Genomic DNA, 26,885 nt, shown 5'->3' on the forward strand with positions numbered 1-26,885 from the left:
TGACAGAGAACTGACAGATGCATGTAAATTCTTTACTGGTCTAATGACTAATGACTAATGGCTTTTGACTACAAATTCAAGAACTCTTAACCTTGAACAGGCCTCTGCTCAGACCACAGCCCATATTAACAAAGATCCTTCCACACTTAAATTTCCATTGAAAAAAAAAAATTATCTACCATGACAATCCTTTTTTTTTTTTGTGTGTGTGTGTGTGTGTGTGTGTGTGTTAGCATATGGTCATCAGTCTACTCACTACATCTGATCAGCTGCCTTGCACAACGTTTCTGCTGTAACATGCTACAATAGTGCCAGTTTTTACATTTCCAACACCACCTAATATTCCATGTTTTTCTAAAGCAATTTAAATGATCTATACCAAGATAATGCAGGAAAAATATACTGACTACAAACTAAGCAAGTCCAATGAATCAACTCAAGTGCCTTTTACTAAAGCTGTGTAAGTAAAGCAGGTAACAAAATATTTTACAATAAAAGCAAGAGGCATTTTCAGTGGAAAGAGAGACAGGCTACCAAGGGGGGACCTTGTAAACTACCCAGCCATGTGAGTATGTTGTTAGGAAAGACAAAGCTTGACTTAAAATGACATTTGCAAGGGCAGTAAGAGGAATTGCTACAACACCAATGTAAAGCAGAACAAGCAAAATTGTTCAGCGGGGAAAGGGATTTAAGTGACAGTTGGATGAAGGAAAGAATGAGGGACTTAATACTTTTTTAGCCTCAGGCTTCATCAACCATATGTGCTTAGTGAAGTAATTTGAGGAGACAAGAAGAACTTGACCCAGGCAAGTCCAGAGTACATCTGAGAGAGCAGATGCACCTCTTGTAAATATGCTATTATCTCTGAAAGACCACAGGTATTGGGAGAGCCCCCAAAAGCTGGAGAAAGGCAAATGTCAGATCCATCTTCAAAAAAGGTCAAAATTATGATCTGAGCAACCCTGGGCCACTCAACCTCCCTTCAGTAACTGGCAAAATAATGGAATGAAAAATGAAACTTCTTGGAGCACATGCAAGAACAGATGGTGACTGGAAAAAGCAGGTTTGTATTTATGAAAAGTCAAATCTGTCTGACCATCTAGATGTCATTCTGAGATAAAATGACTTGCAGATAAGGGAAAAGCAGGAGATGCCATTGGACCTGAATTTCACCAGGGATTTTAACTATTCTATTCTATTCTATTCTATTCTATTCTATTCTATTCTATTCTATTCTATTCCATTCCATTCCATTCCATTCCATTCCATTCCATTCCATTCCATTCCATTCTCCCACATTAGTGACTGACTTCAGTATGAATTAAGCATGTTGGAAAATTCATGCATAAAGCAGGGCAATAATAAAAATGAAGTTAAAATTGGCTTTATCTTATAAAATTATCAGTCAGTATATAAAAGGAAAAATTACCTTGTTCATCTCTGCATCTTCCTGAAAGCTTTTCTTTTGGCACAAAAATGGTTTAGAAATACATTTTTTGATTCTGATTAGGAGATACAGCAAAGATTTTGGGCTTGGTACTAAGTTGAAGGGTACTGGAAGAGTTCTCCCTTCTTCAAAGTAAGAAAACCAAAGTTTAGCCCTTGCAAATTTCCATTCTACATCAGCATCATCCTATAAAACAGAAACACAGCAGTTAAGACACTGTTAATACCACTTTGACTACTGAAGATGCTCTAGCTAAACTTTATCCGTGTTTTAAGTGTAATTGGATGAAGCAAACTTCAAACAGATCAAGATTTATGAAAACCAAAATTTCAATGAATGGAACTGCTCTTATGAATCCATTTAAAATAATGCAATTGCAGAAGAACAGAATGGATTTAATTTAAATACTGTTTATTCCAGAGTGAGGGCTGATAGTCTGCAATACAGGATCACAATGACAGACTCTATTAGTAGCCTATAGACTCTATTACTTTAAACATGGAGTTAAAAAAGATGAGGGGATTCTTACATAATTGCTTCAATTTTCTGGAATATATGATTAAAGCAGATATACTTCCATCACCATGGTTTATGTTTATCATTTATGATCACTAAAACACTCACTTTATTTCCCCCTGTAAAGTTTATGGGGGTTTTTTGCAGAAAGGACTGACTGATCAGCTCAAGGTCATGACTCAATATTGCTGTACCTCTTTTTAAAAGCTGTTTGGTCCAGTCACTGTATTTTTAATGCTCCAAATCTGATAGATTTTCTCTGTGGTCTCCTGTTCCAGAAGAATGTGAGCATTCCTAGAGAATGTGTTGCTCTTGCTCTAGCTTGACAATGCCCCAGTCAGAACCCAGAATGCGGGACCAAAGTGGAGTCAAATCTGAGTTTGATGCTTTGGCAAAGCATCCCCTAGGAAAGTCTGGGATGGCCCAGCTCCTGGAGATCTGCTTACTTTTTTCCTAAACAGTGATAATGATTTAGCCTTCTGTTTTCCATGGAATGCCAAAGCTCATGCTGGATTTCAGTACCCCTGCTGATTACTTTGCCAGGTAAAGTTATGTTCACTGCAGAGGTCTAGAGCAACACTTGCTTCAATGAAAGAAGAACACAGGATGCTGGAGACCTGCCTGCAAGGTCAAGGCACAGAAAAGAGAACATCCTTGCAGCAAGAAGGACACTTCTCAAGTAATTACAAATGAGGCAAATGAAAGGTTCACAAAGTCACACCATGGAGCCCATGCTCTTCAGGAACATAACACAGTTCACCAGTAGTTTCTTGTCCCAGTTTGGTTCTTACTATGGCAAGCACATGCAGACAAGCAATTGTCAGGTATTTTATAATAGAAATGAACAGTGGAATTAATATTTTCTTCTAAAATATTCCAAAAGCTTATGCGGTACGTGTCTTAAATTAGGTGTCAACAAGAAAATTTTCCAGGAGCCTGAGACAATTAATTGAAACAGTAAATAGAGTGATATTGCATCATAAATGGACTTTTTACCTCAATTTCCTGGAATGAACTGTTGATCATTGCGATTAGCATGTTCAATAAGACGATGACCATGGTCACATTATAGACTCCATAAAGAACATAACCAATATTTTCAATAAATTTGTGTTTATAATTGATAACAACTGATTTAACTTCTGAGAGTCCAAATATAGCCCAGAACAATGTTTTGAAACTTTCTTCAACACTAAAAGGAGAAATTGGACACATACATATGTTATTGAAGAAAAGCTTATATTCTTATTGTAGAAATTGCCAGTTACCATTTTTATATAGTATACAATTTTTTCCATTATCATAATGTTGAACTCCACCTCAGTGCATAAAAGCAGACTGTCTGATTTCATGGGTACATGCTGTTTCATAACACAAGATTCCTAACACTTAGGACTAACAATAAAATCATCTGATTCAGATCAGATGGCTTTAGGAATCATATATCCATCCTCAAAAGAATAATACAATGATTCACATCTTAAATACTTTAACTGACATGCTACAAGCTTGCTGTTAATATGAAAATAAATTTTAAAAATAATTAACCTGTAATTACTTTGTTTATATTGCACCATTAGTTCACTTAGTGGGAATTATTTCACCATTAATATGACAAATATTCCAAAACAATGAAGAAGACAGGCTATCTGATGGCAAATAATCAACTTCCAAAACAATTAGTCTTATGGACCATAATCTTCCAGCTGAGTTTTTACTATTCCACAATTCCAGGTAAAGTCATGGCGTAGAAATAGTGATTTTTTTTTTTTCAGGTTAATTTAAATGCATGTATTTTCCCCTGATCAGTTTATAAATAAACATAAGCCCAAACCTCTGAGGTACTTTTTCCTATTTATCTCCATCTGTTTGAAGACCTATGTTCTCTTGCTTTGATAAAGAGAGCTTAGTTCACCACATCCAAAAATATAGTAGCATTGTAAAGAACATTTAGTATTTTACTGAGTTATTGTTAAGAAAACAAAAGTTAAAATTTAATCAGTTGTACTTACGTTGTGAATGCTTCATTTTGTTTTGCCCCCAGATAGTAGGAATAGAGATTAAACATGCCTATCATGAAAGCCACAAACACCATGATAAATATCACCATAAACTTGAAGATGTCTTTCACGGTTCTCCCAAGTGATATCTGCAGTGGCCCAAAGCTTTCATTAGCTGGTAAGATGTAGGCTATCCGTGAGAAACTTAACACCACTGCAATTGCATACAGCCCTTCAGAAATTATCTGAGGATCAGACGGATCCCAGTTTATTCTGGCTGGAAACAAAAGAGGAGAATTTCTGTCAGTATAACATGTGCTTATCTATAGGAGGCCTTTATGGACCACCTGCTGCCAGGGCTCTGCCTCATGTAGCCCAGGATACCACTGGTCCTCTTTGCTGCACAAGCCCATTGCTGGCTCATGTTCAACCTGGTCTCCATCAGGTTATGTTTGCTACCCTATGAAAAAACCTGGCACTAAATACTCACTATTAATATCACCCATACACAGATGCTTTTCAAGCAGACTTCAATGTACATACATACATGAAAAAAATGCCTTAACTAGTTGCTTTTAGGACTCATGTGAAATTCATAATTTCCCAGGAAAATTTATAAGACCACAATTTAATGTGTTTCAGAATATATACACTTAATTGCTATGCTTTTCTGCAATTCAGATAATACAGAAATGCAACCTTATCAGAAATAGTATCTGAAGCACAGAATAGAGATAGAAACTGATGTAATTCAGTATCTAGAGAAAAATATCTAATAATGGTAAGAGAGATGTGGTGGTGTTGAGTGAACACAAATCAACAGTGCTTTTTTTTTTTTTTTTTTTTTTTTCATTTGGGCAAAATATCTTCTGGGACTTCCCAAATATGACTAGCAAGTTTATCATTTTTATCTCTTAGTGGTAAAGAAAATGGATTGGGAAATATTAGAGAAGTATAATAGAGTCTCTGAGCAAATAATATATAAAGGATACATGGCTTTGCTAGCAAAGTAGGTTTAAGAACTTCCTGCAATCTCATTGCTCAATTCTGTCCCTGCATTACAGTACATTCCATTCAAAGCTGCACCACCACAGACTGGTTTGCAGGACAGTATTGTGTAATTGAACAGACTAAAATTATCTAGAAAAAGGGTGGGTGACAGTGAAGTAATTTTGATATTAGTTAATTTCAGTGCTGTCTAGAACAGTCTAGAAAAAGATGTACAAACACAGCCAGGGGAACTATGATCCAATAGTGGAATTATAGAATCTGCTGAGTCAGAAGGGACCTATGAGGATCATTGAGTCCAGTTCCTGGTCCTGCACAGCACTGTCCCCAGGAGTCGCACCACACTCACACCTGAGAGCATTTACTTCCCTGGGGAGCCTCTTCCAGTGCCCAACCAAGGATGAAGAACCTTTTCCTGATATCCAGCCTAAACCTCCCCTGACTCAGCTTCAGGCCATTCCCTTGGGTCCTGTGACTGGTCACCACAGAGCAGAGATCAGTCCCTGCCCCTTCTCTTCCCCTCACAAGGAAGCTTCAGACTGTAGTGAGCTCTCCCCTCAGTCTCCTCCAGGCTGAACAACCAAGTGACTCAGTTGCTTCTCATATGACTTCCCCTCAAGGCCCTTCACCATCTTCATTGGCCTCCTTTGGACACTCTCTAATACTTTAATGTCTTTTTTATATGGTGGCATCCAGAACTGCCCCCAGCACTGGAGGTGAGGCTGCCCCAGAGCAGAGCAGAGCAGGACAATCCCCTCCCTTGCCCGGCTGGCCAGGCCGTGCCTGATGCCCCCCAGGACAGGGCTGGCCCTCCTGGCTGCCAGGGCACTGCTGGCTCACGTTCAGCTTGCTATAAGGATAAGAAAGAGAAGCAGTGGGAATTTCTTCAGTACTACTTTGTGAAATTATGGTATTGGAGACTTATTAAAAGAAAATCTGTTTGTTTTGGCCCGATAAGTGTGCAATCAACTCACCCAAAGTGTAATATTTTATGTTGGGCTCCAGTGTTGGACTTGTCAGATCTTTCATATTTGCATCAACGATGTTCTGAGCTCTGGATGCATGCCAAAATGCCATAAACCTTGCTATAAAGGATGCTGCAAAAATTGCTAACATTCCAAAATCAAGCATATTCCATAACTCAAACAGGTATTCCTTTGGACCTTGAGACCAAATTTCTTTACATTCAGACCATATCATACCTGTGTAAGACAGAACAGAGAAAACGGTGTGTTCTTTATTCTTTGTGCTTATTTTATATTTTTATTATATATAGGACATGCTCTTGGTTGCAGTCAAACTCAAAACTATTTTTATCAGTGGGAGTTTAAACACAAAATGAAATCCTTGGACCTGCAAATTCATATACATTCTGAGACATCTTTCTCATCTGAGTAATAATAACAATCTTTCAGACTGCTTTTTCCTATAAAACTACAAAAGCTTTCCAAGAGAGGAATGGAATGTATTACCATCTCTTAAAGACACAAGACGAGATGAGCAGAAATGCTCTGGCATGAACACATAGTGGTGGTAGAGCTAAACTGTAACTCAGAATTTCTTCTTTGCCAGTCTCTCTTATATATGTGACAAATGATCATTAAAGTAATCATGAAAGACCTAATCCTTCTTCAATAGGACAAAGGTATCTGTTTGATTCCTAACTACTGTCCCTTAGTAATAAAAAAAAAGTACATTATCAGCTTATGACAGTTTTGGTTTTTTTTGTGAAAATCCTTCTTTCTTTTCAAGGTAAAAATGATGTACTATCAAGTACAATTCTAAAGAGTTAATAACTAAATGGAATAATGTCACTAATTTTTACACTTATCAAATTGAAAGCACTTTTCATCATTTTCAGGTAAGGACAATAATAATGTCAATTACAGTTGCTAAATTCAATGTCACATCTGTATGCATGAATCAATTTTTCATAAACTGTCTTATGCATGACACTGACAAAAATAGATTTAATTAGCAAAGTAGAACTTCAAATTGAGAATTTATTATTTACTTCTTTATTACTAGATGAAAATACTGATGTTTATAGACTTTGGAAATCTAAGTGCTATATTATTGCTAAAATACAAAATTATAATAATTTATAAATAGCTTTACAATTGAATAAATAAACACTGCCGAAGTTTTTTAAAGCTAAAAGAATCAGTTGGTATACAAATTTCAATCACAGTCAGATCATAAAAGCAAACTACTTTAAGCACATAAGGTCTTGAATGGATAGCTTGAATTTTGCTCTCACTTTTTACTAACTAAACTAACAACCAGAACCCAGATCCTTAAAATATTTGGGCATCTAAACCCTACTGGACTAAGAGGAAGTAGCTTGTAAGTAAGAATCTGACCGCTAAAATATTTTGGAAGGTTTGTGCTCAAGTTCTGATGCTGAAGAGTTCAACATTACCAAACTGAATGGGTCAGCTCAGAGTACTGCTCATAGCACTCATTTCATTCCTGTTTTGGGAGGGAAAAAATCTACCACCAAATCTTCAGGGACCTATATTCTTCTCTTTTGTCACTAATATATTCAGCTAAACATTGTTAGTTCTGCAGGCATGCTTGCAAAATAAGAGAATAAGAGATAACTGGACAAAACATATTGGCTCATCATGTAAAAATCTTTCCTCTTGGAAGCTCACACTGGGACGCAACTACCCCAAAAACTTTAATATTCATAAAACTGAATTAATTAATATTAAGATAATATAGATTTCACCTAAATACTAAGTCTGCAAGTTTATGTTCAACTAGACACATGAATCCTGCTGCCATCCAATAAAAAACACAAGACCCATGTGGGAATGCAGACAGCTGAATAAACTCCCTTCATTGCAATTTTTACACAAAACATTAAAAGGAAAGTATTCAGTTGGGTTCAGCTTCACTTGTAATCATAGCAAGACAAATTTAAGCAAAAATTTTTACCTACTACCCAAGAAATAATAAGCATCTCCATCCATGAGAAACAGGATGTTTTCATCCTAAAAAGCTGTTTTACGTTGTCTGTTGTTTCATTAGGTCGGAGTTTGGTGCCATCAAACCTGTCAGCTGCATTCATGACAAGCAGGCCAAGAAAAATGGTGAAAGAGGCTGCATGGGCTACAAACTTCATAAATGGTCCACGCATTATCCTCCCCAGCTGCAACGAAGATTAACAAACACAAGGATATTGCACTGACTGATTCAAAATAAAATGTATCCAAAAAGAGCAGTAACACAGATAACCATATATTTCAATAATACAAAGAAACAAATATTTGAAAACGTTTGTATACCATGATGCCCTGTTCATAGTAATCTTCAGAAGTAACATCTATCTTTGTAAGATGCTTCTTATACTGTCCAAAGAGCCTTATAGGACAGACTTCTCAGTTTTGCAGTTTGTCCAAATGGTTCCAGAACCAAGTTATAAATAATACTCATAATTTACTATTTTCAGAGGAATTATCCTTCAGTTTCACTGTTATGATGTTAGCAATAGAGTAACAGTGAAACTGAAATGAAAAAATATAAAATATACATTTTAACTCAGTGATTTAAAATAATACTTTAATTATTTTTGTCATCCATGTCTATTCTAGATAATCAAGAGAAAAATATATTAAAATTGTTGAATTTCTTAATACTAGCCAGCTTCACTGTGAGGCAAGGCAGAAAATAAGATTTTGACACACTTACTAAAAGCATTATCACTATGAGCGAATTATTAAGAAAAGAATCTCCTTTCCTGACTGATGTGATACTCAATTTAGCACAGTTATTGTGCAGTTTTCCCAACTTATTTTCTTTTTTTAAAAAATTCGTGACATCTCAAAAGGGTATATTTGTAATTCCATAGAGTCTTCATTTCCTCCTGATTTGTACAAAAAAAAGTTCTCAGCTTTGTAATGACTATGAACAACTTAAAAAATGGTTTAGTGCAGTGCTTTAAAACCTGAAAATTCTATACAAACTCATATGAAGTTGAACTTTTAGCAATTCTTTATTTTTGAGCGTGCCTGTATTAATATTAAATGTCTTAGCTTGTCCACTTAGTTGGCAGCTGCAGAAAAGTACTTTTTAATTTTAGACTGACTGCATTTGTATATGACAAATAAATCATTGAAAAGAAAATAACAAGTAGGTAAGTCATTACTACAATTACTAATATGTGTTGTTTCTCAAGGTGTTTTAAGAGAAAACTAATCATAACCCCCTAGTCATAACACCAAAAAGTTAAAATAATGCAACTATTTTTATTGTCTAGATTGAAAGACATGAAAAATTATGGCAAAACATAAAAGGCTACAGAGTTCAACCTGCTAGAATTGTGGATCTCATACTGCAACATGTCGAACAATTCTTGTAGGAGGCCATTTGTCCCTCTAATATACTTTCAAGGGAAATTTTCCATTAGTGTTCACTCAAAAGGGATACTGGCCAAATGAAACAGGGATTCAACACAAAACCCAGTGAGGTCAGAAATTGCAACCCATCTTTATTGGAAAGGTTTTCCATATTACAGATAAGCCAAATTAGATATATTGGTAGCACCTAATCCCAGACAGAGCATTGGAAGTGAATGCAGGGCAGGTTGTGTTACTGCTTTGAACACCTCACAAAATATGATGAACTGAATATGAGTCACTGTCTTGACTTTTATAGAGTTATTTTTGATAATGAAAAAGAAAATTTCCTTTGAGGCAATTGGAATCAACCCACAGCTTGAGCTTAGTTTACATCTGAATCAATGGAAAATGAGTATCCTCTGCTAAGGCAACAACTAAATGAAAAACTGTTTGACTAGTTTATAAAGCAGAATTTCCTCAAGACAACACTTGGTCAACCTTTGTAACTTAGTTTACTTCCTATTGCAATTAACAGAACAAATTTACTTGTCTTAATTACAATTGCCTGAACATGCAACCTTCAGCCATTCCATTCTAACTTGGCTCTAAGAAAAACATGTTTCTGAAGTATTATGTGTGTTTTTGTCATACAAGAATTTATGTGCTGGAGGATTTATTAGGAGGCCCTGGCAAGGCTTCCCAGGCTGACCTTACTGCAAGGAGCAATCCAATAGGCCATGGAGAGGAAGGGCAGTCCGACGGCCACCGCGAGGACAACCAGAAACTTCACTGCCATCGTCTGCTGCCGCAAACCCGACAAATTCTCATACCAGATAGAGAGGAGTTGCTGCTGGCAGTTTGGATGTGCTACAAACTAATAAAAAAAAAAGAGCAAGTAAGCGATACTGCTATCAGAATAACTTCTGTTAAAATACAGCTATAGGAAGGGCTGGAATACATAATTAGAATGCTGGAATAGTGAAAATGCAGCTTAAATTCAAAGAAGCATTAACAGGGGCATAAGAAAACTATTTTGATAAGCCAAGTCTCCCAGTAAACAGGCATGTTGCCATCAGCAATAAACACTTCAACTTAAAAACTTATTTATTAACACTATGTTTCATAACAAGCTATTAATTTAATCTAAGGCAAATTTATCTGGGCAAACTCTACGTGTTTCTGACATTTATAATTTTAATTTTACTGCTTCAGAAATTCCAATATTTCGTGTCTTTTGTTCTGCAAAAAATGCTTCATAATCTTCATTTAGGAAAGATAGAATATATCCTATTTGCACATGTTAACACAGAAAAATACCATTTTTTTCAGCTGGCATGAGAAAACAGCTGTCACATTTGCAGGAAATCAGATGAGTATTATTTATAACTTGGTTCTGGAACCATTTGGACAAACTGCAAAACTGAGAAGTCTGTCCTATAAGGCTCTTTGTGTCTTCTGGACAGTATAAGAAGCATCTTACAAAGATAGATGTTAAAAAATAGTAGGTTGTTGAGAACTGTACGTTTTAAATCCAAATCTACAAATAAAATAAAAATTTATTTGAACGTAGTATTCTTTTCTAGATCCTTTCTCTATACTTAAAAGATGACTGGCTGAAGGAATAAGAAATGTCTTTATTGAGATAAGAGAAAGTGTTGCAAGAAAGTTCAGATTTGCAGAAGCACTAAGACTCAAACAAGGACGAAGGTAAGAAGGACCCAAGCTCAATGCAATCTGTTCTCTTCAACAGCTGTTTCAGCTCTATTTAGTGACTGTAGCTTGGCAAGTGTTTTGCAGGTTTGTGTTCATATACTGGTTCAGACAAAATGGTTTTTTTCCTTTTCTTCCCTTCATGAAAGCATAGATACACCTCATATAGAAATGCTTTCCAGGGATGCGAATTCAATTTCTGTAAAAATTTAGGGTCATATGCTTTTGAAATACACTTTTTATCTGTATCTCCTTCATTTTTGGTCATACAAACTTCACTACACAAATGATTTGTCCCTGGTTGACACAAGTCACCTAGAATTTTACAACCTATATTATTCAAGACAAGTTTCCTGGGAAATTCCAGTGTTTATGCAGGTATAAACTCAGCTGGTTTCACTGAGCACTGTTCAGAAGGAGACCAGAGTATTAAACTGTCAGTAGAAATGAAAGCAAGCCAAAGGGCCAATAATTCCTGTAGTTGGCACTGCCTAAAGACTGCTTTCTCCTGAGCTAAGAACCACAGTACTGATATTCCTAGGTTGTGCCTCCGATCCTTCTGTATAGACACAAACACAGTTTCTCTGAGACATGACATTTCTCCAAGTTTTTTCAAATTCCTGAGCAAGACACAACAGCTTGACAAAAATCTGTATCAATATTTATTATGTAGTGCACTGGGACTGATGTACTATTTTCTAGCTTTTATTAAATCTTACATTTTTCCAGGTTTCAGAAGTAGTGCAAAACTTTTCCTTTTTTTTTTTTTTAAATAAAGATTTAAAATAAAAATATGTATCAAAATCTTTTGCACATTGCTACACATTGTTTTAGAGTCACTTCCTCTCATGCTCACTATGACCAATATTCACCTTAAATATCAGATTCTTGTTTATGTTGCAAGTGAGGATTCTTTAGATTGGAAAACCACTGCGCCCAAAGGGCCCAAACGTTCATTCCAGTGTTGTAGGCCACCAAAACATAAAATTTAACAATAGCATAATTTTATACCACCATTGTGATCAAACATGTGTGCTTGATCAACAGAAATGCTTACTTTTTTAACTTCATACTTGATGGCGAGTTTTAAGCGGCTGAGGCTGGGTCGACCATGCTCTCCATTATTATGGCTCATCTCTACATCACCATTCAGAATAGCTTCCACTTCTTCTGTATTTCTGCACAAATCAAGCAGTCCGACTACAAAATCTTTGCATTGCATAGACAGTTTCTTGTAATCATTCTAGAAAACAGAATCAGAAAGAAAATGTCTTGGTGTTTAGATCCAACACGAGAGAAGCAATTCTACATTCCACCTACAGCTCTGTGAATGTGAACAGCTTCTTTGCATCTTGTTATGGTTTTTTTATGCTTTGTTCATGCTTTTCCCCCAAATATTCAAGGAATGGGATTCATCTCACCTTGGTCATCTTGCACATCTACATTATCAATTTTCACACCTGAGCCACTCCTCTAGATGTGCTTTAGAGGAAATTTAAGATTAAAAAACAAAACCAAAACACTTTCAGAAACATCGTATGCCACATTTTAATGACCAGACCAAGTTGAGATGTATAGCACAGGTGAAATTTTTCTATTCACTGCTGTAGAAGTCTAGAAAAGACATAGAAAATTGCACTGTAGAGATTTCAATTGTTTAAGATGTGCATCCTATGCAGAATACATCTAAAGAAATTCCCAACCTTCATCATAATTGCAGAAATATACTGAAATTTCTAAGGCCTAGAATTATTCTTGTAAACTTTGTCTTTCCCCTTTTCCAACATCTAGTCTAGCTTGCAAACACAAGGTTTGATTGCTGTTCTCCAGCAACACTGCGGGCAGTGGTACAGTCTGTGTGGTGATACCACCTCTCTGACTGCAACTCTGCTCTAGCTCAAGGACCTCTCAAGAGACTTCAGCACATGCGCCAAAATATTGTTCTGCAAGTGCACCTTCAGTTGCTTATAGCTTTAACTTACAAGTGCTCTCCTTGGGCACTCTTTTCCAAAAGACAAAAGGCAAAACAGAAAACGGTATTTTGATCATTGCAATCTGCAGTTCATTAACCACTACTTACATGCAGTTGTGTTTGGGTCATAAAAGTTGGATATAGCTGGGAATTGGATATAGATGTGTATTTAAAGCTAAATAAAAAACTTCACAAGAGATTTAGTCACACACGTGTCAACAACTTCTGCTATTTTTTGTGATTTCTGCTCATTTTAATGTCTTAAAAAGATAAAATTACTGTAGAATTTTTCCTAAACAAAAGAATGGAAGAAACCTCCCATCACCTCACTGCACACAGGACTGCTCATGTAGTCTCTGTGGCATGTTCAAAGTAATTTTCTACAAATGATTTTATTACACAGACAGATTTTCCCCTCTTCCAGTGTGTTCTTCAGGGTATTTCCCTTTCTTCCACTCTTAGTATCGAGTTAGCCCCTTCTCTTTAAGTACTTCCTTCATACTAACTGCCATTTAATGCATCCAATACTTCATCCTAGAAGAGAATGAGCATACAAGATACCCTAATTTCTTTGCTGAGGGTGTACTTCATGCACCTTTGTGCTTTATTACCCACAACACTACAATAACAGTTTATTACTTGGATAGATTAAAGGATTGCATGCGAGTTTTACACTTCACTTTGCTTAGATGGATGCAAGCATTCACAGACAAATATTTACAGACATCTACATAAAACTGCTAGTGATTTATTTTTTTAATAATATAATATAAACAAGGTAACTCAGATCTCTCATAAGAGTAAAAGGCACTTCAACGTCATTTATCTACAAAGACAACAGAAGCTAAATACTAAAACTAATAATTTCTTGTCCTTCTGAATAATTTATTATTGCATTATTTGTTTTCTCTGCATTCAGATGAATAACAGGAGAGGTTAACCAATATGCTGACTTCTGGCACTACAAAAGACAGAAAAGAAAGACATTTTTTGAGAGTAATATTTCACCTTCTGTTTGGCTTTCATTTTTGTGCAGAAGCTAAGTTTCACTATTCAGTATTTTTAACACATGAATTTTCTCTTCCAAATGAAAGGAAAATTAGCCATTTTAAATTCATAGATAAGGGAGAAACATAGAAGCAACTACCCACCCTTGCACGGTTAACTACTCACTTTTCCAAACTTATATTTGACCCTTGAATACTAATATAAGAAACCAAATAACTTTCAATAAACATAAGAACAATATCATCTGGCCTTCATAAGAACTTATGAAGCCTTATTAGTGTGTGTATTTTTTTTGGTAGAAGATAGGTACATACATCCACACACACATCCACACTCTTCATCTGTATTTTCAGCTCAAGTGACCAACAACTGAATAGGACTTGCAAAACATGATATGAGGAGATCATTATTTTACAGGAGAATTATCCCTTCTGAATTTAGGTTTGTACACAGTACCACAGTATATATTAGCACCCCTTAAATTCGTCCATAAAATGCATCAGTTTATTTTCTCATTTGCAAATACAATAAAACATTTCCCCCTTCCATGAAAAACTGCCACAGCTGTGACCAGTGGTGGTAGACAGTCGGGTTATGGCAAATGAGCTTTGGGAAACTGAGCAGTTCCCATCACTTGCTCCACCTCAGCCATGGCACAGGTAAAGTCAGCTGAAGGCAGAACAAAAATGAAATGACAGCAAATATGACTGATACACTCTTCAGTGTCTCTCTGTCACACACACAAATAAAGCTCCCCCTCCCTGGGTCTCAAGTGTCTCCTACAATTTATGTGAGCCAAGGGAACCGGGCAATTTGTTTGGCTTAACTTATTTTCAAAAATGGACAAAGGCATGGATAATGAGCTCTCCTTTACTGCATGTTGTAAACTTAGTGATTTAAAAAACAGACATTCCTGAGAATCTTTAGAGTGCAGTTAGAAATTAAATTACAGTTGGAGGCTTGTAACAACATTGGCTCAGGGCTCCTCAGCAGTTTAGGAAAAAAACAAATTGTGCCAAATTTCACACCACCAAAGATGAGGGAGCAGTACTAGCTGCTCCCACCTGCAGAAGGGAGGTGATGATTTGGGGTGAGCACTGTGGGGAGAAGGAACTAGGGGAACAATGCTGGTGGCGGAGGGGTGAGAGTGACACTGCTGAGAGGAGTCACCTGTCCTTAAAGTGGCAGACTGTCTTGGGGTGCCAAGTAAGGGAGCAAGCAGACTCTTGTCACTCTGAAAACCTCAATTGACCATGCCCTGCTTTACCTCTGACATGCATATGAGACCACAGCCAGGAGACCAGGAGAGCATCACTACAGCTGTATCTCCCAAAGGAAAGACTCTTATCACACAGTCCCCTGTGACCAGTCACAGGCCCCTGCTGCCCTGCAGATTGTGCCTCGGATGAGAAAGCTCTCAGGATGCAGGATGACACTGAACCCCATGGATGAGACGGAGCAGTGCTCCAGACCATGTCCTGGCTCTGCTCAGTGATCTGTAGAGGTCAAGATCAGAAATATGGATACTGCTCTACTAAAACTTAGGATTTCAAAGTGGGATGTAATGTTGAATTTAGGTGTCACAGTAGGTAGCTAAATACATTATTTCCCTTTCAAAGGTGGCCCTTACACTTTCTGTGCTTCACTCCTTCTCTAACATGTGATGTTCTTTTTCTTCAGGAAAGCTGACAACAGCTGTAGTGAAGACAGGAGTTCCATTTCTGTAATGGCAGTTGTATAAATTAAAAACAAACAAACAAAAAACCCCAGAAAGTTAGATTTTGAGATGGTAAATTGAATTTTGCTTCTCATCAGAAAAGCAAATTGAGTAATATATCTATGTTTAACTCGAAAACACATTTTCCATTTCATCCCTTTAAACAACAAACCAGTCAGTTGCCATTATAGTTGCAGTGGACTTTATAATAAATGCTAATCTTATCCATTTTGATAATACAGAACTGGGCCACAACTGTCTCTCTCAAAACTTCAGGTCACATCTCTGCAGGACAATATTTGTCATGTATCATCTACATCTTTATGTATATAGTAAAGGTATTAGCTTTTAGGTGGGCAAACCATTGAGATGACAGAAAACATGAAGACCATCTCCAAAAAAAAAAATATTCTATATGATATCAAACTTTGTAAAGCTGAACACTAAGTCATGTCCTGCACTTGCGTTGAGGCAATCCCTAGTGCAAGCACGGGCTGGGCAAAGAAAGGATCAAGAAAAACCACAGGAAGTAGGACTGGGTGTGTTGTGGATGAAAAACTTAACGTGAGCCAGCAATGTGAGACTGCAGCCTAGAGTCAGCTGTGTCCTGAGCTGCATCCAAAGCAGTGTGGGCAGCAGGGGCAGGGAGGGGATTCTGCCCCTCTGCTCTGCTGTGCTCAGACCCCACCTGCAGGGCTTGTCCAGCTCTGGAGTCCCCAACATAAGAAAGAGATTCACTTGTTGGAGCAAGTCCAAAGGAGGCCAACAGAGACCATCAGAGGGCTGGAGCACCTCTCCCATGCAGACAGGCTTAGAGAGATGGGGCCGTTCAGCCTGGAGAAGATGAGGCTCCAGAGAGACCTCATAGAACCTTCCAGTGCCTAAAGGGGCTCCAAGAGAGCTGGAGAGTGACTTCAGAAAAAGGCCTGGTGGGACAGGACCAGAGCCAATGTCCTTAAGCTGAAGGAGCATAGGTTTAGACTATATATTAGGAAAATATTCTTTACTTTAAGAGTGGTAGGGCACTGGAATAGGTTGTCCTTAGAGGATTTTCCATCCCTGGAGATGTTCAAGACCATGTTAGATAGGGGTCTGAGTAACTTGGCCAATGGAAGGTTCCCTGCCCTGGCAGTGGGGCCGGAAATAAAGGGTCTTTAAGGTCACTTACAGCCCAAACCATTTGCTGGTTCTATGACACAAAACTAAATTAAATAATCTTCAGAAAATCCTGAAGATCTCAGAATTACTTAAGAACCTTGAATTAGCTATTTGTTTGGTACAGAAATATTTTTATGCTGTGCTTTACACACCAGTCCAGCTATTCTTCCTTCAGAAGTAATCTACTTTATTCTGATTTTACTCCTAATAAAGTATTTTTTCTCCAAAACACTCTTGAATACTGCAACACTTTTAATACCTGCAACAAAATGCAAAAGGCGTGTAATTCTGGATGACAGTACTGCATGGGTTTGTAGAAAGGAAGGGATTTATTCCAGAGAATAATAGTTTCCCCTGACTATGGTATTTCCTATTTTGTATGACACAGTTTCAGGGCCAGTGTTCTCTCTAATATTGGAAGAGAGAAACAACTTATAGGACAGTCACAAAACAACCAGCATCACAGTTTAGCACTGATCCTTCCTTTGCCTCTGAGGAAGACCTGGAAATTACCTGTGTCACTGCTGCCATAGGCAACCACTTGAAAGTTTCCCTGCTACAATAAAGAAGCACTATAAAATAGGTAACCTAAAATGGTGTGTTGCCAGAAACCTCAGTTTTAATTTAGGTAAGATTTGAAATACTTTAAATGGCTCAGGCTAACCCTAGGTGGAGCTAAAGATTTGCCATGTCCACTTAACCTATGCTCTAAAAATATACTTGTTTTGGTTACACTGACACATGTAAAGCATTTTTACCAAACCCACACTTTTATGCAGTGACCACATTCTCCAAATAATTGTAACAAACTCCTGAAATAAAGCAAGGGTAACAATTTTTTAGATTAATTGCTGCAAGCAGGGATATAAGCTTACAGAAGTGCAAACAAGCCCAGACTCAGTAAAGCTGACAGTCTCCATTTCTTGTAACTTTTACACACTTGTACTCCCTCCACTGAACCTAAGGCAGGTCTTTTGCAGTCAAGTCTCTGGCCTGTCTAGATATTGTAAATATCACTGCTTATCAATAGTGTAAATGTCAGCTCTCATAAATTCAGTTATAAATGTACTCCACAGTCTTTAGTATTTATCCAGAACCAACACATGGTTTTAATATCTAAAAAACATTCCCAAAAGACATTATGTTGCCAGTTTCCTGCTCTCCAAATTTTTGGAGAGTTAAATTTTGCCTTGTGCTTGTGCTCCTCAGGGCTCATATTCCACTCCACTCTCTCCAAAGAGTATGCATATTCCCAGCAGAGCCTGGATGATAAATGCCCAGCAGTATGGAGCTGCTTTGTCTCTCATCTCCTGTTTCTGCTGAGGGACAGTATCCAAAATCTGTTAAAATTCTCTGTACAACACTAAGCTAGAAGTGAAGCTCTCATTTTACAGAGAGCAACTAAGACAAAAGAGGAACTGGAAAAGCAAAAGTCACCAAAGAAGGACCTCCTCATGGCACTTCAGAGCTGGCTACAGAAGCTTGTTCTGTGACCCAGCCTACTTAGGTTCTCACCTGTCTACTCCATTCCCTCCCTGGTGGTGCCACGGACAGGTACTGTGCTCCCATTCATCTCACTGATTGTGCATACATTTGAAGGGCACCTCTGGCTGCTCCAGATGATGAGTTTATTTATCTTTATAATAATCTTAGCTTGTGCCACTCCAACTGTGGTAAAGGGATCTATACAGTTCCTACAAATCAGACATGCCATTTATCTCAATATAGCTGTGAACTTAACAGGCTGCACTTATGGTTTATGAAAAATGGTCTTTAGCTCTGTTCTAAATTTACTCTGTTTTAAGTTCATCAAGTCCTTTTGTTGCCATCAGCAGCTGCTAAAGAGAAAGAACTATGTGGTTTCAATAATCTTCATTGAACTATACATGAAATCAGTGGATGAAGTCTCAGTCCACTGAGGTCCTAAACGTTTCTGCCAGGGACTTCATGGGGCAGACATTAATTTTCTGCAATAATCTCAAATGGCCCTCTCAGCATTTTGGGTTTTTTTTTACTTCCTTCCAATTTCAGCAGTTCAGCTGCTGTTTTTAAGATCACCTTGTACATTTCTGTTCCTTATTTTCCCTCTCCAATAAATACTCCAGCTTCTGGTGCCACCTATGAACACAAGTCCAGGGGAATTAATTCAGAACTGCAGCACCTCAGCTCAGGTTGGCTGAGAAGAGACAGGTTCACAGTTTTGTGAACTGTAGCACTGCTAAGATTATTGTTAAATATTGATCATGATAACTTCAAACACTTGCTAACACAATATTGTAAATTATTCTGTTATAGCTTTGGAAGGATGTTGATCTCCTGCTAGCGAAGTCTATATATATTGCCCTGTCACAGGAGCACCTGCTTTCAACAGGGTCCCATGAGGCAAACCCACGCTAAGTGATTTTAGCTAACCCAGGTCATAAATAACATTGGCAATGTTTGCACAAGGTCTGACTTTGCCTTTACTGACAGATAACACCTTGCATTCTTACTGCCTTAACTCATGCTTCAAGAGACTGTGGAGCCTGGGTCTCAACTATTAATATTTTTTTTCAAAAACATGCATTTATGAAATACTAAAATTTCTAACACTGAAACTGCCTTTGAATTCTACAGAGTTCAAATATAACCAAGCACAAATAAGTAAGAAAAAGGAAGAAGTGAACAGAAATATCAGAATAGCACATTAGAAAGGAGGACATTTCTTTAGAATCCTCCCTGTGAAGGAATGCAATACACTGTAAGTATGAAAGCTTCAAGTCCAAATACAAGAAACTAAAGTGAATGCGTGAGCGTTTAATAAATCATGCAACTTGTCTGCCATAAGTGACTAAAATGTACCACTTTAGTCTCCTCTTTCCCCTGCCCTAAACCAGCTTCAGCCATGGGTTTGAAGGGCCTCCTTCATTCTCCCGCCTGACAGGAAGTAGAAAATTAGTTCATTGGCACATTCTACATAAGCAGCATGAATTACAATTGGCACATGGCAATGGGATATGCACAAAGATTTAAATCTTCCATTCATTAAAAACTGTGTCTTTTCCCACATTATTTTGCTGATTTATGAAGGATAAAGTTTGCAGTTCTGTGTCTGCCATAATCAGCGTCCCTCTACTCACCTTGAACTCTTTTTCAATGTTGGCAAGCACAGCCAGCTCATTGCTGAGCTCTAAGGCAGTCATGACAGGGTCTTCACTGGACAAAGACAGGTAAGCAGGGCTGGCCAGACCTTTGTAGGCATTGATCCTGGATCTAGAATGGCTGAAAGAGTCATGCTTTTGTTTCTGATTGCACTCACTGCACTTGCAGAAGTAGTCGTGTGGCCTGTCGATGCGAGCTCCTTTCCGCAGCAGGGTGTGCACGATCTCGTACTCATGGCAGTGAGCGGCCAGAATGATGGGCGTGACGTCGTGGGAGAACCGCGTGCCGTCCTCGTCGTACGCGTAGAAGTCATCGTGCTGCAGCTCCGACTGGCTGGGACTCAGAGCCAGCCTCTTGCCTTCGGCAAACGCGGGGTGGTTCAGGATGGCTTCCACTATCCGAACGTAGCCCTTGCTAATGGCCAAAAGCAAGGCGTCCCCCACCCGGGCCAGATTCTCCTTCTTCAGCAGCAGCTCTGTGATCTCCAGGTGCTCGTTGGCCACCGCCAGCTGCAAGGCGTTCTGTCCCATGTAGTCCACGCAGTTGACATTGAGAGAGGGACATTCTTCCAGCATTTTGCGAACCACCGGAATATTTCCGTACTCGGCGGCATCCAGGAAGCGCTCCTCCTCCAGGGACAGGCTGGTGGAGTGGTCATTGAACATGTAGGCAGGCCCCCGGCTGGCCTGCCTCCTGCCCTTCTCCCGCAGGATGGTCTGTCGCCGCAGCGCCAGTCTGCTCTCGCTGCCCCGGCTGTGTGCACACAGAGAAATCATTAGTTGTTCTGTATGCAAGGGCATTTCCACTTTGAATAATAATTAATAAAAATATCCTACTTCTTTATCTGCTGTGTATTTTGAATGCAGCAGGGACACCAGAAACCCTGCTCTCGATGCATCTGATAACCACGGTTAACTATAGAACCCGACAATCTGTAGCCAGCTACATTTTATTTCAACAAGAAGAAAATGGTGTCATCAATCATCCTTTAAAACTACACTTTTTTTCCTCATTTTGTCCTCCCAGCTCAGAGTGAGAATAAGCCACAGTGTGAAAGGAGTCAGCAGTTATGGGATGAGAAATGAGAGATTGCTCAGGACAGCAGGGCACACAAAGATGGAAACTCTCTGAACTTCCTTCTGCTTCACAAAAGCAGTCAGGTTGACTTCACCTGCTCTTATTCTCTCTACTTCAGCCACCATCTAACTTATATTTTGGCTCTGGTTTCTCCTCTTCACCCTGCTGATATTTTTCTGACGTCTATAATGGAATGTTCAGGCACTAACTGAATCTGGACAAGACAAAAGCACATCAAATACATTGTATGACATCTCTTACATCCCATCTCCACCATTCTTTTCATTATTGCAGTTCATAATCTTGATATGCTATTTATTCCTTCACTCAGGGGCTTGCCAACAAATCCTGCTAATTCTTGATTCATGATAGCTCTGAAATGTTGTCCAGTCTGCTACTACTGAAATCCTCAGCTATTTCCAACCATAATTATTAAATACCTTATTAATTATTATTTAATCATTATTAGAAAGTGAACATATCAAACTTAAGTTTTCTGAGAAATGTTACAAAATGTGCTATATTCTCTTTAAAAATAAGAAAGTCTAATTCACTAATTCAACCTTATTTCAGCCAATTAAGATCCCAATCTTCAGTAGAAATTAAATTGCAAATAATTTTCTCTTCTAGAATTACTCTGCTAAACTACTTAATATTCCTCAAAACTTCATCTTTTTCTTTACTGAACAGTATCTGAATTATTCTTTACATACATATGCTCAAATACACTTCACTACAGTCAGTATTTCCCACAAAAAATAACCATGAGCATTATTTTATTCATTAAATACTAATGAATATTAATTTAAATGTCAGTAAAAAAAATTAGTCCTTTGTAATTCAAAATTTCTTCACAAAAAGTAACATTAGAAAGTATTATTTGTTCTAAGTAGTTTAGATTTAGCTCTAATATAAATTTTCTTTCTACATCTTGCCTTCTCTGTTCTAAAGAAACTGTCTCTGCAGCTTTGGAAATACCTGAAATTGCCAAAGTCTTAAATATAAAAGGATCATTTTTCTGCAAGATAATAATAGATATGGAATGAGGAATATATCACAACTGACAACACTAACTATTAATTACAATTATTAGTTTCATTATTTGATATTTTTAATAAATAATTTTTCAGAATTGCTAGTAGGGAAGCACTAAATATTTAAATCAAGCAAAGAAATGTTTAATTTTATGTTTAAATTTATTTTGAAAGCAAACCTTTTTCCCTACTGATAAATGAGAATCCTATGAACTGTGAAATGTAGCTCTGAAAAAAACTATATGAGGTGTTTTTTTACATTTATCCTAGTTTTCCTGTGTATGTGTTCAATTCTATAACCTTGCTGTATTTTCACAATTCAGTGACATCACATTTGTGCAACATCAAAAAAGCAGTGCAAAATTTTATACACATTTTTTATTGATTTGTTCTTTTGTACCAGAGAAGGTCCTTAGCAGTGTGAGGTGTTACCTACATTTAAGGTAGACTGACTTGGGCTTTAATTTAACCAACCAGACACAGAGTCCTGAGACCTGGCATCCAAGGGTGCAGAGGGAGAAATCATGGCAAGGTTGCTCTCTACCATCTTTTAAGTGCACCAGGTTTTCCAACTTTCTTAGCTCCACACTGGCTTCTCAGATTTGAGTAAAATGATTATTTAACTGCAGTAGCTCCCTATCTATATAATTCCCTAGCTATCTTGAACTGCTTATTTCTTCTGTGCAGCAACCAACTACTGTTAAATGTAATTTAAATAATTTATACTGAAGTTATTTCACAGGACAGAATAATTTAGGTTGGAATAGACCTCCTAGATCATCAAGTCCAACCTCTGACTGATCACTACCTTGTCAGCCTTAAAGCATTAAGTATCAAGCACCAAGTGGCTGCACCATCTCCCTGTGCAGTCCTTTCCGATGCTTAACAAGCCTTTCCATGAAGAAATTCTTCCTGATGTCCAACTTGAGCCTCCTCTGAACAGATTATAAACAGATAATAAATTCAACTCACAACAAATAGGAACATATTTTTTAAACTTCTTCCAAATAATAAAGATGTGTTCAGTGTAGACTCAAATCTTAGTTAAATTATCAATAACAACATCATTGATATAAAATATGCATCTTTATGTGTCCTGCAAAACTAAACTAGTATAAAATTATTTTGCTAGCATTTGATCCTTGAACAAGGAGACAAATCCTTCAACAGAATCCTGGTCATCACTTTTTGCTAAGATACATCAGCTTCAGCAGTCTGGGGTGATTAACTGACCCAGTATAATGCTAATGGGGACAGATCTTACTGATTAAAACTGAGGCAAAGGAAGCACTGAGTACCTCAGCTTCACTTGGGTCCTTTGTCACTGGGTCCACCAGCCTAATCAGTCTGAGGTGGTGAACTGACACAGCCCACAGCCAAAAGCTGCTGTTCATTAAACACTTCCTCTTTCATTTTTCAAATAAGGGAAAGAGATTCTATTTCTATTCTAACAATATATTCAGTATGGTTTATCAAAGCAAAGAGTAATCATTGCAGTGAAGAATACTTTGAATTAGTGTCTTTGTCTAGTACCACTTCCTCTTTCCTTGCCTGCATTTAGAAGAAAATCATTGCTTAAATGGGATATTAAATACATACATTCCTCATACAGTAGCTCATCAACTGAATTAGAACATATTATAGAATGAAAAGGAATATATTTTTATTGTTTGCTGGCCTGTATCACATGTCTGATGCAGACCTCTATAATCTCAATGTAATCATTATTTTCTACATCAAATGCATTTCGTATGTATGAAATTAATGTCCTGGCTTGTCCATTTGCAACTACAGTTAATTAAATTTAAGGATCTGTCATTAAAACTGGTTCTTGCAGCACAAGGCTACAAGTATGTTTAATTGCAACTCAGAAAGCTGAATTTTCTGTTTTATTATTTCTGCTTAACTAGATAGAGAAGCAAACATTACTTCAGGAGTTTGTTTAGAAAAGTGTAAGAGACTTGATTGCCTCCAAGCTCAGGGAAAGGAATTTGATGATCCAGAAGAATATGTTCAGTCTTGTTTTATTGTGATGCTCTTACATTTATTTTACACTCACTAAGGTCCTTCCAATTCAGTTTTTTAATAGATGCCCATGTCACAATACTGGCCACATAAATCTTAAGGCCACTTGAAACCTCATCCTTCTCAGACTATAACTGTAGGTTGCAAGACACTGTCAATGTACTTTGGGGAAATGCAGTCTAAAGTACCATACTCATTACTCCTTAGTACTGAAGAGCCAGTATGATCAAGGCTGGAATATTGTAATCATTTTGGATATCATATTACACAAGGAGTTCTACAAAATTAGAAATTAAATGCAAGAGAGCAACAAAGGTCACACAGTCTCTACCATATCTTCCACTAGAAGCATGGTAAGATTGAGTTTGTGAATTATACAGGATGGTACTCCACTCATCTCACTTCCACCCTAGGATCAGTAGAAGTCTAGTATAAATTAGTCATTTATATCTTCTCTGTAGATAAAGGAGAGACATTTCTCCTACCTACTTTATAAGTAGAGAACCTATGTTTTTCCATTGTTTCAAAGAGAATCCCAGCAGATCAGGTGAGAGGCCTCCTTTAATGCATAGAATTTCACAGGAATATAGACTCAGATGGAGATGGAGTAAAGTCCCTTACAAGTACAGATATCACCTCAAACAATTCCCATTAAAATATCAGACTCTTTCTTGAAGAGTCTGATATTTTTCTTTTTTTTTTTCTTTTTCTTTTTTCAAGAGTCTTTCTTGCTGTCTTGCTGAAATTTTCTTGTCTGTCACTAATCCGACAGAAACACTAATCTTGAATTTGATTGTTCTAGTACTCAGAAACATTAACCTGATTTTCAGTCTAAATTTGAAAATCACCAATTGAGATCTATTTTACTCAAACTAAGTAGCACTTTCCTCTGACAGCAGTTACCTGCAAAGCACAAACTCATAGCAATTGTATCTCCTCTCAGCCTTCATCTTGCTGAGTGAAATTAATCTCATTTCCTGCTACATCCATGAGTTAAATCTGCCACAGAACAAAACCCTTATTGAGTACAGCTTCCTAAACTTAAAATACAGTAATCCCTTGGGTCAGTGTTTGTTGTAAAATTATTAGATACCATTTTTTTTGGTGCAGCACATCTTTGGCTATCTCTCAGATGCATTTACATCCAAGAAATCACTTAGGCACTATGAATTCTCCTGTGAGGCAGAATTCTGCCTTTGCTGACTTTCCTTAATCAGGTTTCAGACAATGAGTCTCAGATTTATGAACTGAAAGAACTGTGCTGAAAGATCTGATTTTGACCCTCAACTCCCTTTGAGGATATGAACTGTCATTACAAAGAGTTGTGAAGCTGGGAAAGTTTGGGCATGGGAAACAACTGTGAGTATCTGCAGCATTAGAATCCAAAGTAAAATGTTTTGTAAGATATTCTGCAATATCTGCTAGAAGTTGAACAAGCTGATATAGTGACAGGTTAAAGTTCTCATCTTCCTTTACTCACTTAAAAGAGCTTATAATACTTTAAAATTATCTTATAAGAGTAATCTGTTAATGCATTTAAACTTGAGGTTTGGCTTTCCTTCAAAAGTTTTTAACCTTTAGAAGAAGACTGACATCTCAAGAATATATAAACTCAAAATATCCAACTTTGCTACTATCTTCAGGACCATGCTTTAGTAAGAGACCACACTGAAGTCCCTGACTTGCATATATGAATATAAAACCAGACAAAAAGCCTGCTGTTCTCATTAAAAGAAAATAAATGTGTACATATGTACACTGCCAGCAATGCAAAACTACAGGCTGGAAACATGGCAAGGAAGAAAGGAGGATGACACTATTTGCAGCATCCTAAAGAAAAAAAAAGTCATAGACACAAATGCTCTCAGAGCAAACTAAGTGGAGAAAGTTGTGTTGACACTCTGCTTTAATCACAAACTCATCAATCTTGTGAAGCTCAAGAATTTTGAAAATTGTCCAATCACTGTGACAACCATATCCACTGTTTGTTCAAAGTCAAGTACACAGCTGAAACAAGGCTGAAACCATTAGTAATCACTTCTGAACCAACTCTGCGGGGAAACTTCCAGAAAACTTTGAAGGCCATGAGCTTATTTTTACAAACAGAAGAAAAAAGCTAAACTAAATCAATAATTTTCAGATTTAATTCTCTTATGCTATTAGTAAACTCTCACTAATTAGCAATTAGCTAGGAGATCAGATAGGAAGAAATATCAAACAAGATCATTAGCACCAAACACCCAATAATAAATTAGCTTGAAACTATCTAATTATTTGGATTTGGATGTTCTGTTCTTCTACTGCCCTTGATGATACTTCTATATAAGAAATAAAAAATATATATGAAGCATATAACATAATATTATCTATAATCTGCCATTTTATTAAATTATATATAATATACATAAAATAATATCAGCATATATTATATTAAATAATATATTAAATAATATATATATTAAATTAATATATTAAATAATACATTAAAATAAATTACTATATTAAATAATATATATATTAAATAATATAAACTCCATCTATCTAGAGATAGGATGGGAGCCTAGACAGACACATGGTGTGAACCTCTATATTATACCATGCTAGGAGACAGAAAATGACAGGCTTTAGAAAGTAAGATTAAATTGAAATTCTAAATGTAAAGATAGTAAATATCTTGAAACAAGTATCTGAAAAACCTTGGGTTTTTCATCCTTTGACATGAGGAT

The 26,885-nt window shown here is 37.1% G+C and overlaps 1 protein-coding gene across 1 annotated transcript in view; it reads right to left on the reverse strand.

The window, feature by feature from the left end:
• TRPC6 (transient receptor potential cation channel subfamily C member 6) overlaps nt 1-26,885 on the reverse strand; it is a 76,547-nt gene that overhangs the window by 10,981 nt on the left and 38,681 nt on the right. Inside the window, exons 2-9 of the mRNA XM_021529330.3 lie at nt 20,002-20,776; nt 12,085-12,270; nt 10,027-10,191; nt 7,915-8,128; nt 5,946-6,173; nt 3,976-4,240; nt 2,960-3,155; nt 1,430-1,633 (exon numbers count right to left, since the gene is read on the reverse strand). Of these exons, the coding sequence (XP_021385005.1) occupies nt 1,430-1,633; nt 2,960-3,155; nt 3,976-4,240; nt 5,946-6,173; nt 7,915-8,128; nt 10,027-10,191; nt 12,085-12,270; nt 20,002-20,776 (2,233 nt within the window). The remainder of the gene's footprint in view (nt 1-1,429; nt 1,634-2,959; nt 3,156-3,975; nt 4,241-5,945; nt 6,174-7,914; nt 8,129-10,026; nt 10,192-12,084; nt 12,271-20,001; nt 20,777-26,885) is intronic.

Source organism: Lonchura striata, chromosome 2, assembly GCF_046129695.1.
Source record: "Lonchura striata isolate bLonStr1 chromosome 2, bLonStr1.mat, whole genome shotgun sequence".
NCBI lineage: Eukaryota > Metazoa > Chordata > Aves > Passeriformes > Estrildidae > Lonchura > Lonchura striata.